The sequence below is a fragment of the Puntigrus tetrazona genome, chromosome 12, assembly GCF_018831695.1.
Source record: "Puntigrus tetrazona isolate hp1 chromosome 12, ASM1883169v1, whole genome shotgun sequence".
NCBI lineage: Eukaryota > Metazoa > Chordata > Actinopteri > Cypriniformes > Cyprinidae > Puntigrus > Puntigrus tetrazona.
In genome coordinates, this window is record NC_056710.1 from 11,043,278 (window position 1) to 11,055,693 (window position 12,416).

At 37.6% G+C, this 12,416-nt stretch overlaps 2 protein-coding genes across 3 annotated transcripts; both read right to left on the bottom strand.

Annotated features, from left to right (window-relative positions):
* Positions 1-998: 998 nt before the first annotated feature.
* On the bottom strand, positions 999-2,612 carry LOC122355648 (cytochrome c oxidase subunit 7A-related protein, mitochondrial). Its single transcript, XM_043254163.1, has 3 exons — positions 2,457-2,612; positions 1,590-1,724; positions 999-1,195 (listed from the first exon to the last, which is right to left on the bottom strand). Exons 1-3 carry the CDS (start codon positions 2,526-2,528, stop codon positions 1,055-1,057), a joined length of 348 nt encoding a protein of 115 aa, XP_043110098.1. The 5' UTR covers positions 2,529-2,612; the 3' UTR covers positions 999-1,054.
* Positions 2,613-6,401: 3,789 nt separating this feature from the next.
* Positions 6,402-11,529, bottom strand: kcng3 (potassium voltage-gated channel, subfamily G, member 3). 2 transcript variants are annotated; one of them, XM_043254162.1, is made up of 3 exons: positions 10,252-11,529; positions 7,879-7,888; positions 6,402-7,234 (listed from the first exon to the last, which is right to left on the bottom strand). In XM_043254162.1, the coding sequence occupies exons 1-3, from the start codon at positions 10,895-10,897 to the stop codon at positions 6,589-6,591; spliced, it is 1,302 nt and encodes a 433-aa protein (XP_043110097.1). In that variant the 5' UTR covers positions 10,898-11,529; the 3' UTR covers positions 6,402-6,588. The 2 variants fall into 2 exon arrangements, with proteins under 2 accessions (XP_043110097.1, XP_043110096.1); XM_043254161.1 differs by lacking the exon at positions 7,879-7,888 and having other exon boundaries at positions 10,275-11,528.
* Between the last annotated feature and the right edge of the window lie 887 nt (positions 11,530-12,416).

Genomic DNA, 12,416 nt, shown 5'->3' on the forward strand with positions numbered 1-12,416 from the left:
TTTCCTCTTCTCAGCAACATCTGCCAATCATTACCAAAACATGATTATCTCTCATCCATCGTACATCTGGTTTAAACCATCCTGTGCTGGTGAGGTATAAATGGGGCTGAATGTGAGAGTGTTTGTTAGGACTACAGTGGTTCTCACTCAAGGGTTCTGAGTAAACTCCAAAATTGTCTAATTTAACTATTTAAATATATTATATAGCAAAATTATTAATGTTATATAACTTTGTTTGCATCATATTTATTACACTTTTAGGAACTTTAACATTCATGTATTTTAAAGTGAAACAATGCTCTTCACACTAAAGAAAAAACAATTTTTTAAGAAATGTTCTTTGTGAAACCAATAATGGCTTTTTTTTTACACTGTAAAAAATTGATTAATGATGAAATTAAAATGAAAATTTAAAAGGGAAAAAACGCAAAACTGATATTCCCAGAATTCCCTGCATTTCATTTCAAATTTTGTTTGAATTTCATGTTTTTTCTTTGAAATAACTGTTTCTTCATAGTTTTTTCTTATCGGTTATGTTTATTAGGGTTGTCTGTTACATGTAATTTTAAAAAAAAATTTATATTTATTGCATATTTCAGTTTAATCATCACGATGCCATGGCTGTAGTTTTACTGCAAATTTTACGTAATTCTTTCACAGTGTATGGCATTTTTGTGAAAACCCTCCTATTGGAACCGAGTATGTTCTAGACAAAAAAATATGGACATTTACACAATATTATAACATTAAAATTCATAATTATCACTTTTTTTAAATGTTTCTTTGTTTTTGCTATTATTTCATCCCAAGAAAAATGACAAACTGTATATGTTTGTATATGGCATGAAATATCGACTTTGGAGCCTTGGAACTACAAAAATTGAGAACCACTGTTCTAATAAACAACATCCCAGATCTGATATTCTTCATCAGTGTCTGTTCATGGTGATTCATGCTGGGAGGCATATTGCTAATGTTTATAATAAATACGACAAATGTACACACCCCAAATGTTATTTTAATGCTGAGTCGATGAAAATAGGCTGGGTAGAGTTCATTTGTTTTTGGGCTGCGCTGCTATGTAAAGAGCTACGAGACAGTAGAGAGCTCCCCCGACTGTCAATGCCATGGTGGTCCTGTACAAGAGTCTGTCTGAAACACCTCGTTTCAGATGAACAGGAATCTCGTCAGAGACCTGGATAGAAAAAACAAGTTGAGGAGAAAAGAGAGGGAAGAATTATAATGTATGCTTCATATTCAATGTTTTTAAAATTCATTAGTTCACCTTAAAATTCATTAATTCATGACATTACAAATTTGCCTGACTTATTTCCTTCTACGCGACACAAAAAAAATTATATTCTGAAGAATGCTGTTAGCCAAAACCTACCTACAATTTACTTCCCTTGCATTTTTAATCTACACAGCAGAAGTCAATGGGAACTGAATCTGGTATCTTCTTTTGCGTTCAATAGAAGAAAATAAGTCATGCAGGTTTAGTAAGATCATGTAAGGAGTAAATGATGATAGTTTTCATGTACATCCCTTTATCTCAGTTAGCCTAATATCCTAATACATTATATACACACCTGAAATATCCTCTGGAGATCTGGAACCTTGTTGGCACCCATATACTCCACTGCAGCATTCGACTGAGACACCAGTTTAGTTGGGGTGGCAAAGATGATGGCAGGGGATTCAGATGGTATATTTGACCTCAAGCCCTGAAGAAAGTTTACCAGCAAGTTAAAATAATATTAATTTTACCAAATACGACTACATAATGTTTTTGCTCGAAGCACCATCTATCACAGCGGATTTCAACCTTTTTGACCCCATCGTTCTCTACTGCCCACAAAATGATTAAATATCAATATTTGTTAAAAAAAAAAAAAAACATGTATCCACAATTTCTAACTGACATATTAAAGCTATAAAAAAATAAATCATGATGCATGTAATTTAAATATTTTATACATTTTCATTACTCTTCCAGGTTTAGAAATCACACATTTTTTTAATTACCTAAAAAGGCATGTAAGTCACCTTGAGGCCCTACCGTTTGCTGAGGTCCCCATAGGGTCCATTTATAACCACCTACCATTGATTTATCGACTACCTTTTGTTGTGAAATCAGTTTAGGACTGAGCAATGCTCACTTTACAACTAATAAAACGTAAAGATGGAGTGTTTAAACAACGGACCTAACGACAATCATGCACATTACATATAACTAAATGTAACTGAAGTTCGTAGCCTTGCTGTATCCACGTTTTTGATTAGCCTATTTAATCGCGCAATAATTCGCCTGCTTTATCATGTCGGTGAAAATGGTGAGATAAAAACGTATTTTATATAGCTAAAGACCGTTTAGACACCTCTTTGGGTCACATAAAGCAGGCAGCAGATCAAGGTTACCGAATTAGCGCATTAGACACGACATCGCTCGCACATACCTGCGGACTGTATGCGGAGGATGACACAGCTCCCGTCAGTCTTTGGGTAAATCCGCTAAATTTGTAATACATTTTGTTAATAAACGGACACCGGCGAGGTGAAAGTGACCGGGAAGACGGAACTCAACCGGCTTTTTTCCTTGTGTAGGAAGTTGTCGCCGGAATATGACGTCATAAGAAACAAACTATACTAGCAGATATTAGAGACGCTGTGCAGCAGTTATATTAAAGCCTTAAAATAAAATATATAAAGCTGCAAACACGAGCACACACGCACACATGTATAGGCTTTTATATATTGCTAGCAACTGTGATAATTTTTAGCCATGCGTTATGTATGTGTATATTCATATTTTTGAGTTTGTGAAGAAATTGCCTGCTATTTAAAATATTTACATTTAATGTAAGTTTATTCTCATTGTCATTCTAATATTTCACATATATTCAAACATCATTCTAGCTTTCTTTAAGATAAATTGTGTGTTTTGTTCAGTTATAAAACATCTTGTTTGTTTTGACTAGCAGAAATTCAAATGGATAGTTTGTATACAGTAATGACAGATAAAACAAGTCAGAACTTGCCCCCAAAATGTATATACTTGAGCTGAGAAAGAATAAGCTTATCCTAAGAACAGAAAGAGTTCAATGGCAGATTTTCAATGTCTAACTGATATCATGTCCTGCTATTGTCACAAAAGGTCATCATGCTTTCAGTGAACTCTAGGCTATCTTATCTCCTGGCCACATTTCTTTCTGTTAATATAGCCTCATTACAAAATGAAGTCTTGAATCCATAAACATTTCTTTATTGTCTTCATACACATAAATAACTTTGTCTTAACCAATTATAATACATTTTCAGTTACAGAATAGAGCTACATTAGATTTCATTTGCATCATTATGACCATTCCAAAATAGCCACAAATACATAGCTACAAAAAATGATACAGATATGAAGGCATTTAAATAAACTCATCTCCTTTAAATAAACATTGTGTGGCGTGCCATCAACCAAGCAATGTTTTTGCAATTATTCAAATAAGATCCCTACGCTGACATGACGATTTAGACTAAAGACAAATTATGTAATTAGAGGATAACCGGAATTAAACAATGCCCTCTATCTTGATTTTGACATTGTCATCAATTTAACTAAATAATCTGTAATTATAACCTCAAGTCCATATATTTGCAAAGTATTCTTAATGATGCTTCTATATCATGAAATACTATTATAAAATTTTAGCTATGAATCATATCTTACTAAATGCAGCATATCTTTCTAAATACGATCTAAAATCAGTTTTTTATTCCAAGAGACACGTAAACCCAGAAAAGTCCCTTTATTGAAGAAAAGAGGTTTGATTTTGTGCTTGTATTCAAAGAGGAAGAAGGAAACGAGTGACAGCCCTCCTACTGGTGAGCGTGTGGGTGAGGTGTTTGCTAATCAATTAGTTAACGCCTCTTGATTCACACAGTCGTGTATGGACAGGTTGCAGATTTGTCGCTGTCTGGATGAACAGCTGATGTTTGTTTTTTGTGACTTATTAATGTAATGCCAATCTATGAGCAAGACCTTTAACTTTATTTTGAAATGGCACAGTCGACAGTGACTGTAATCTCAAAACAATAAGTGTTTAGGCCAGTTCAAACCAAGAACTGTAACTATAAAGATAACTATGATATTGGCATCCACGCAATGCATAACTACAATCTTTTTATTAGAAGTTTGTCTTGTCTTATTAATATGCTAAAAGTCGAAGCATGTGCAAATGCATCGGTCAACACCCTCGCTGAGCATTTTGTCTTCAAATCTATGGTGTACCAAAGACACTAAAAATGCAGTTTGAAACAGCCCCTACTGTCACTAAAATGTATAAAATGTTTTTCGTATCATTAGCTATCTGAGATTGAACAAAAACATGGTTTGTGTAACATTGATAATGTATTCAGACCAAACCCTGATATCAATTACAGTTAAGTGTCAGACACTGTAGACAGCCTAATGATGCATAAAGTGCTTTTCTTCCACTTCAGAATCAGTTTCTGATTCAAACATATATCGTTAAAGTGCCCCTATTAAGGTTTATGAAAGATTCATATTTTGGCTTTAGGATTCCCAAACAGGCTGACATGCGTGGAAGGTCAAAAAACACTTTCATTTTCTTATAATTTGCATTAATTTATTACCTTACTTGTTTAACAACTACCAAAGGATTCGTTCAATGATTCGTTTTTCCAAACCATTCCCGTGATTGGTCAATTGTTTGTGAGCTTTTAACACCTGTGGTACAGAATGAATTTGCATTTCCATTCAGACCAATGAGAAAAGTCCAACAAGTGGGCGGGCAATATGCTAACATTTCATGTTTACATCAACATGAAACGGCTTGGGATTCGTTTTAAAAATGATTCATTTCAACGATTCAGAGTCGACTCGTTCTTTTAAGAGACAATAATTGTGCACTTTCAGAATTTTACTTAAAAGCTGTGTTACGAACTGCATAAAGGGTAATTTTCAAAATTCCATAAAATTCACTTTAAATTAATCCAGTGTTTGCAGAGGTTCTCAACCCTGGTCCTGGAGGGCCACTGTCCTGAAAAGTTTTTTTCCAACCTTGATCAAACTCACCTGCCTGTAGTTTACCAGCAATCCTGAACAGCTTAATTAGCTGGTTCAGGTGTGTTTGTTTAGGGTTGAATCTTAAATTTGCAGGAGAGTGGCCTTCAAAGACCAGGGTTAAGAAAGCCTGGTGTTGTGTACTTTAGTTAACTGACTGGACGTGAAGCAGGTAGTCTGAGCTCATGTTATTAAATTGGGGCTTGGGCTTATTTGCATATTGTATACGTGACCCTGGACCACAAAACCAAGCAGCGCCGGTTTGTACTGTATTGGTCAAAATGTTCTTTTATGCCAAAAAAATCATTATATTATTAAGTAAAGATCATATTTTATGAAGGTATTTTATATATATTTAAACTTGATTTGTGATTTGTAATGTGCATTGCTAAGGATTTCATATGGACGCCTTTAAAGGGAATTAAAATAAATGTAAATCTTCCAAATATTGTCGTATCCTAACAAACCATACATCAATGGAAAGCGTATATTTCTCCAGCTTTCAGATGGTATATATAAATCTCAGTTTTGAAAAATTGACCCATATGACTAGTTTTGTGGTTCAGGGTCAAATATGCTAGATTGCTTTCAGATATTGCATGAACCTCAATTCTTAAAAAAATTGACCCTTATGACTGGCTTTGTGGTCCAAATGTACTAAACTGCTTTCAGATGATATAATGATATATATCTCAATTCTGAAAAATTGACCCTTATCGTTGTTTTTTTTGGTCCAGGGTCACGCATACGAAATGAGGTAAGTCAAATTCAAGCCAAGGGGAAAATTATTATTTTGCTATTAAAAAAATGTATCATTGTTATCATTACGGTTACTATCCTTAGTGTGAGCAGGCCATTTCACAGTATTTGAACTCAAACGCTTCTATTTGACCACTCTAAAACCTTTCACTTAAGTTCTCCTTGCTTTACCAGTTTATTGGGAGCTGAATTAATGACTTAACGAGTCGAAGGAACCTCTCCATGGAAACATGAGAATTCGTGTAAACTCCTCCTAGGCTGGAGCACTGTCAGGACACAAGGTCCCGCCAGATGCCCGTTCCAAGCAGCCTGGCCATCTGTAGTCATCAAATGTCACAGTTGTCCATTTCATACAAGAGAAATGCTGTTGGATCGGTTTTCTTCGTTCACACAGGAAGGGGTTTACAACACAAACATTGGCTAATGTATTTGCTTTGGATTGTAACGCTTTATTGTGCACTTTCCAGCTTCGAGCCAGGGGTTTGTCTCATTCTGTAGGGCAGAAATGGCTCCAGATGCCTGTATTGTCCAAAATCAATATTCCGTAATGTGTCCTTGAGTACAGAGGTACTTGTGTTATTATTTGGATGTAATAGATTTGCAAAGAGAGTCTAAATGCTGATTTCATTCCCATCTGAAGTAGAACGTTCCTTCTCTATATTCCAGAGCTCGGTTCAGTTTAAAGGCACAGAAGAGCGGGTGGTGTTACTACGCTGAAGACCAGCAGGTTCCCAGGATGATCTATGCTACAGCTAGTTGAGAAACTCAGAAGAGAGACTTCGCACGCAGCGTGCTGAGCGGAATTTGAGTTCGTGGTAGCACTGCACAAAGCTGTGGTAGATAAAGGTAATGGGCAGAGCCAAAAGCACAATGCCACTCACAACGCACACGCCACCCAGCACGCGTCCCGGTATGGTGATGGGGTACATGTCTCCATAGCCGACGGTCGTCATGGAGATAATAACCCACCAGCAGGCTGCCGGGATGCTGGCGTAGTCCTCATTGCTAGTCTCCAGGTCGAGGCCGTGCTCTAACAGCTGCGCGAGGGCGCTGAATATGGCCATGGCGACGCAGACGAACACCAGCAGCATGACCATCTCGCGGTAGCACCTGCGCAGCGTCAGCCCGAGCGTCTGCAGCCCGAGGAAGTGACGTGCCAACTTGATTAGCCAAAAGATGCGCATCATTCGCAGTACACGCAGGGTGACTCCCGCGCGCTGTAGCTGAGGGTTTTCTCCTGTCAGCGCTGTCACCGCGACAGACACGTAGTAAGGAGTGATCGCCAGGAGGTCAATAATGTTAAGGGGGCGGCGCACAAACTCACATTTGTCTCTTGAGACAATGAAGCGCACTATGCATTCGGCAGTGAACCAGCCAATGCATACTGCCTCAATGATCCTATGACAACAGAGAGAAAGAGATATGGAAAGAAAATTAGAAAAGAGAGAGTTAGAGGGCATAAGAGAAATATGATTACAATTATTATTTCTGGGTGCAGTACAAGTTAAGCTCAACTGACTGTATTTGTGGCATTATGTTGATTACTACAAAAAATAACTTTCACTTGTTTCTCGTTTTCTACACTTTTTAATTGGCGTAACGGTTAATGAAGGGTCACGTGACAATGAAGGATGAAGCATTGGCTTAAAAAATCAGCTTTGCAATCACAGGAATAAAGTATTAAAGTGAAATATCGCAATATTAATGTTTTTACTGTATTTTGATTAAAGTCTTAATGAGGTTTCTTTCAAAATAATCAAAAATAAATTTTTTTCCCTGTTTAGGCTCCTTCTAAAGCTCACTTTTAAAAATTACGTGAAAAAATTAAGTTATTAAAAGCAACAATATGCATTTTTCTTATTAATCTTTTAAGTGTAAAGTTAAGTCAGTTTTAACAACAACTTAACATAATCCTTTAGACCTTTAAAATGACTTTTTTGAATATGTCTTTTTTAATTAAAACAATGGACAAATAAAAATTATTTAATGTGATGATAAACATTGTCACAAGCGCTTTCAATTCAGCTTAACTTCTACTAAACCCAGAATAATCTTGTACCAATGAATGAATGTTACAGCGAATATAATAATAAAAATATGCTTAAGTTGCCTTCTGTTTTAAGGAAAAATTAAGTTTACATTTTGTTATTTTAAGTAAACAAATCATGCAAAGTATTTAGATCAGATTCCATGCAGTCATGCAGTTAATGTGCTTTATATGGAAAATGTCCTCTCATTCAGATCGTGTAAACAGCTCCAGTGTGTTGTTGACAGTAAAGTGTCAGTGTCTATGGAAGCTGAAAGGCATGGACGATACACTTGCTCAGTAGTCCTTGAACTTCTGGTGCAATTACATTTGATTTTTTTTTTTCATATAATTTTATTCAATACAATATTTGAACTAAGAAAATGTTTTCAGGGGCTGCAACTACAAAGATTTTCCCCTGAAATTTGCTCTTTCGTTCTGAATGGTTTTACTGTACTATTCAAATCTAATTTATGAAGAGCCATGACAGACTTAGAATTACAGTGAGGACAGCTGTTTCGGCAGGAAGGCATGCAAATAGGGCCAAGAATTACTGTTAAGTGAAGATGTGATAATATATGTACATGTGCCCACGAATGCTGGGTTAACGTCGAATACATATATGCTACAATGATCCTCAGAAGGCATGATGAACATAAAATCTATGCATTTAAACTTCCGGACCTTTACAGGCAACGAATGAACAGACATTTAAAGATGAATACAAAACGAATGAATGAGATCCGTTTTTTGGGGAATTTAGGACTGCATGCATGAAAAACCTCACTAGGTTTTATTTCCATTTCTTACCGGTTCGTCATACACGTATGAGAACACATACCTGAACCCTGAGACAAACAGTGGCCACTGTGGGAAATGGAATCAAGACTGCACTGGATACATAAAGAAAAACCTACTCACAAATACTTCCAGACAGAGAGAGACGGGGACAAGGGAATACCCAAAAACGACACTGTGACTCATAACAGGGAACATGAAAACATGACTGGAATTTTTAATCTCTGACGGAGAGCAGGCGACCGGAAAGATGTCACAATTGCTTTGGATGTCAATAAAATGCCTGATCTGAATATGCAAATCTTATTGTAATAATTTCTTCTCAGGTCTACATCCGGGAGAGAAAGGGACAAGAAAGAGTGTTTCTACATTAGTGAAATCATCAACCTCCTGAGCTAACAGAACACGTTTTGAGCGTGTCTGTAAAAATACAACGTGCCAAAGGCCCAGGAAACAATTTTGAGATAATAAAATTATATGATAATGTTAATGTTATAAGTTAATGAACGTGAAACGCCACGATGTGTACGCTCGGTAGGTTCTATTGTTTAATCTGATGTACATCCACACAAGCTTTTCATGAAAAAGAAAGAAAAAATAGAAACGTGTTGTCCGAAGAGATAAAAGTGGTTGAAGCGTTACTTTTCGCCCACAAAGATCGCACAGTTGGCTAATTTAAATCAAGCAAACGATTTATCCACTTTGAGCCTATTTTATACATGTTTCTCTTATATATTTTAAACAAGTTAATATGTGTATGGACATTTCTGTAGTGAGGTAGATTGTAAAGTCAACCTTTATATCTACATACAACATTAACTTGAACAGGTGAGGGTGTGTAGCAGACTTCTGCATCTACTTTAGATTTTGCAGCAGGCGGAAAAAAAAATATTGCTTCAAAGGTTAAGCCACACTGCGCAAAAAAACCTTTTACGGGTCCAGACGTTGATACGAAACGTGTTACAACACTCCCGGGTCTCCCCTGCTCGTGCTGACGGTAGATTGTTTTAGCGCCGTCTACCGGCCGGACGAAGTAAGTCAGCTAGGAAACAATCACCGTCGTAATACTTCTTATTGCATTACCACCATGCGGACATCGCTGAAATGTCGGTTTCCCCCAATGCCGATACCGTTTTTGCTTTGCTACAATACATTTTAATAGCAAACAAGCTCGCATTGTTAATATAACTGCGGATTGTATATGCATTCGATTCTTACTGTCTTGATGTTCATACAATTTCATTTGAAATGTTTGGGGAATTCGTTTAGCTAAGCGATAAAACGTGCCATCGCGGCGCAACGCCCCAATTTAGATCTCGGATGAACTTTGGTGTTAGTTTTACTTGCTGTTTTCCTTAAGAAAAGGTAGTTGGGATGGAGCACGCAAAGCAACTGGATACCAAACACGGAAAGAATTATACAAACAGACCAGTTTAGGTGAACAAGCCAGCACCAGCACAGGCTTTCTGACGCACTATACGTGGAGAAGAGAGCGATTCCTTCTGGCACATATGGAGGGTTTAGGCATGCTCATAAAGCTGAGCTGTCATGTGAGAGATGCAGCTAATTTTGCATTTACACCACAGACCACAGAAGTTGAATTCGTGCGTGTACCTGTGCTCTTCCACTGTGTTGTTTTTCGCTGTGTCCCAGTCCGGCAGAGTGCTCGCGCAGAGGATGACCATAGACATAATGACAAAAACCACTGACACCGATGCCAGGATCTGCGCGGCGACAGAGGAAGCCGGTTCCTCGAAAGTCCTCCGCATCCTCTCCAGCCACCGCGCGTTTCCTCTCTCGGGGGCGAACCTGGCGACCTGATCCTCCTCACCTCTGGACTCCACCTCGGCCTTGATGTCCTCCTCTGAAAAGTACGTGTAAGTGTCGGACATCCTATCCTCCAGTCGTCGCTGGCAGCAAAACTCCAAATGCGAGCTCTCCAAACCCCAGTAGATCATCTCGTTGTAAAAGGAGAGCTCGCACATCTGCGGGACGAACCTGAGCTTTCCAGATCGCACATAAAGCATAATGAAGACAAAAGCCTCGGAGTGCCTGTCGAAGAAAAACTCGTTCCTCTCTCGGTCGTAATCATCACATACCTCCAGGACCTCTTTTTCGGAGGAACAGCTGTGGAGCCTGCTCACTCTTCGGAGGGGAAAATCCTTTATAACTTCTCTTGTGAAGGCGTACTTGGTGCCACCGACGTTCAGGATGCATATATTCTTCCCAAACTTCATTTCGGATCAGATTTGCATCACCGATTCGAGGGAAAACGAGAGAAACGACGCACAGTATGGCTCAATGATAGCCATAGTTAAAATCCGAGCACGAGAAGAACAAGAAAAAACCCAAAACAAAAACAACAACAGCTCCAAAGTCGCGAGTCCAACTCAGTGTGTCAGATTTTAAAATATTTTTTTCCCCAGGTTGAGCGCGTGTCAGTTAGGAGAACCGTGGAAAAGTGACTTCTGGCTTTGTGCATCATCTAAACTCCAGCCTTCGGTGGGCTGTTTCATGCAGTGATGTCACACGTCGACAAGCCTATTGCGCTCGGTCGCGCGCTCCAGAAGAACGGGCGTTCCCGAAGTCGACGCGAGTCTTTCACGACGCATGTCTGGGATTAATAAGTGAACTTGCTTGACTTCACGTCTCTGTTGTTGGGAGTGGAGTGGAGCAGAAGGACGTCACATCGGACTGAAATGTTCAATATTAAAATCAATGACGCTTTTTCCCCTTAACTAAAATTAGACATTGATCCAGGCTAGCGGTGTTGTGTAAAACATTAGGCTTGGTAATTAGGTTAGTATTCAAACAGCTAAACTAACTTATTGCTTTTTATCATTTTCTCTGTGATTTTTTTTAGCAATAAAGTTGTGAGTTTTGTGTTTTCAGTCGACTGACCTAAATTACTATTTTGATCCGAACCATTCTAACAGTTTGAATCGGTTCGCGATTCAGACTGAATGATTCGAGCAGCTAACTGATTCGAATCATTATTCTAATTATTTATTTCTGATTACAATAATACACACACACACACACACACACACACACACACACACACACACATATATATATATATATATATATATATATATATATATATATATATATATATATATATATATATTAGTATTTTATCTCAATATGTCTACGAATCTCCTAAACACCTTTTTATAAGGGCGCTTATAAGTAAATATAAGCATGTATGGTACAAATATTAACATCAGCAAATAGCCTGTTATTAGGATAAACTTTCATTATGTTAAATATTATGCCTGTAGTGTTAACAATGCAAAGCAATGCTTTAAAGAAAAATGTAAAAAAATAAACAAAGTTTAATTTTCATTTCTGAATTTTCAATCAATGAATTGGGATGCAGTTATTTAATCGGTCTTTTGAACCGAATCGTTCCAACAGGTTATCAGAATCGGTTTATGAATCAATTCTTGATTCGAGCAACTGATTCGTTACTGAAGTTACCTACATTTGCGTTTTATTATCTTAAATGTTGTATCAAGAATGTACCCAGAGTAAACGCTTTTAAATATCTATTGTCATAGCAGAAATATTTACACTGCAGCCTAAATGTTCATTTTAAATATATAATAAGAAATGCGTTAACCGAGTTGAATTCGGAGCTCTGTGTAAAACAGGCATGAGTGTCAAGTTGAGGGTGCAGTGTGTAGACTTGATTCACCCTCCTCCTTCCCTCCCTCTTTTTCTCTCCTCCTCTCTCATCATCAGGAAGCCGCT

Coding starts and splice junctions, on each gene's coding strand:
- kcng3 (XM_043254162.1), bottom strand. CDS start 10,897: ATGAAGTTTGGGAAGAATATATGCATCCTGAACGTCGGTGGCACCAAG.
- LOC122355648 (XM_043254163.1), bottom strand. CDS start 2,528: ATGTATTACAAATTTAGCGGATTTACCCAAAGACTGACGGGAGCTGTG. Junction 1,725..2,456: donor CCTCCGCATACAGTCCGCAG/GTATGTGCGAGC, acceptor AACTTTCTTCAG/GGCTTGAGGTCAAATATACC. Junction 1,196..1,589: donor ATCTCCAGAGGATATTTCAG/GTGTGTATATAA, acceptor TTTTCTATCCAG/GTCTCTGACGAGATTCCTGT.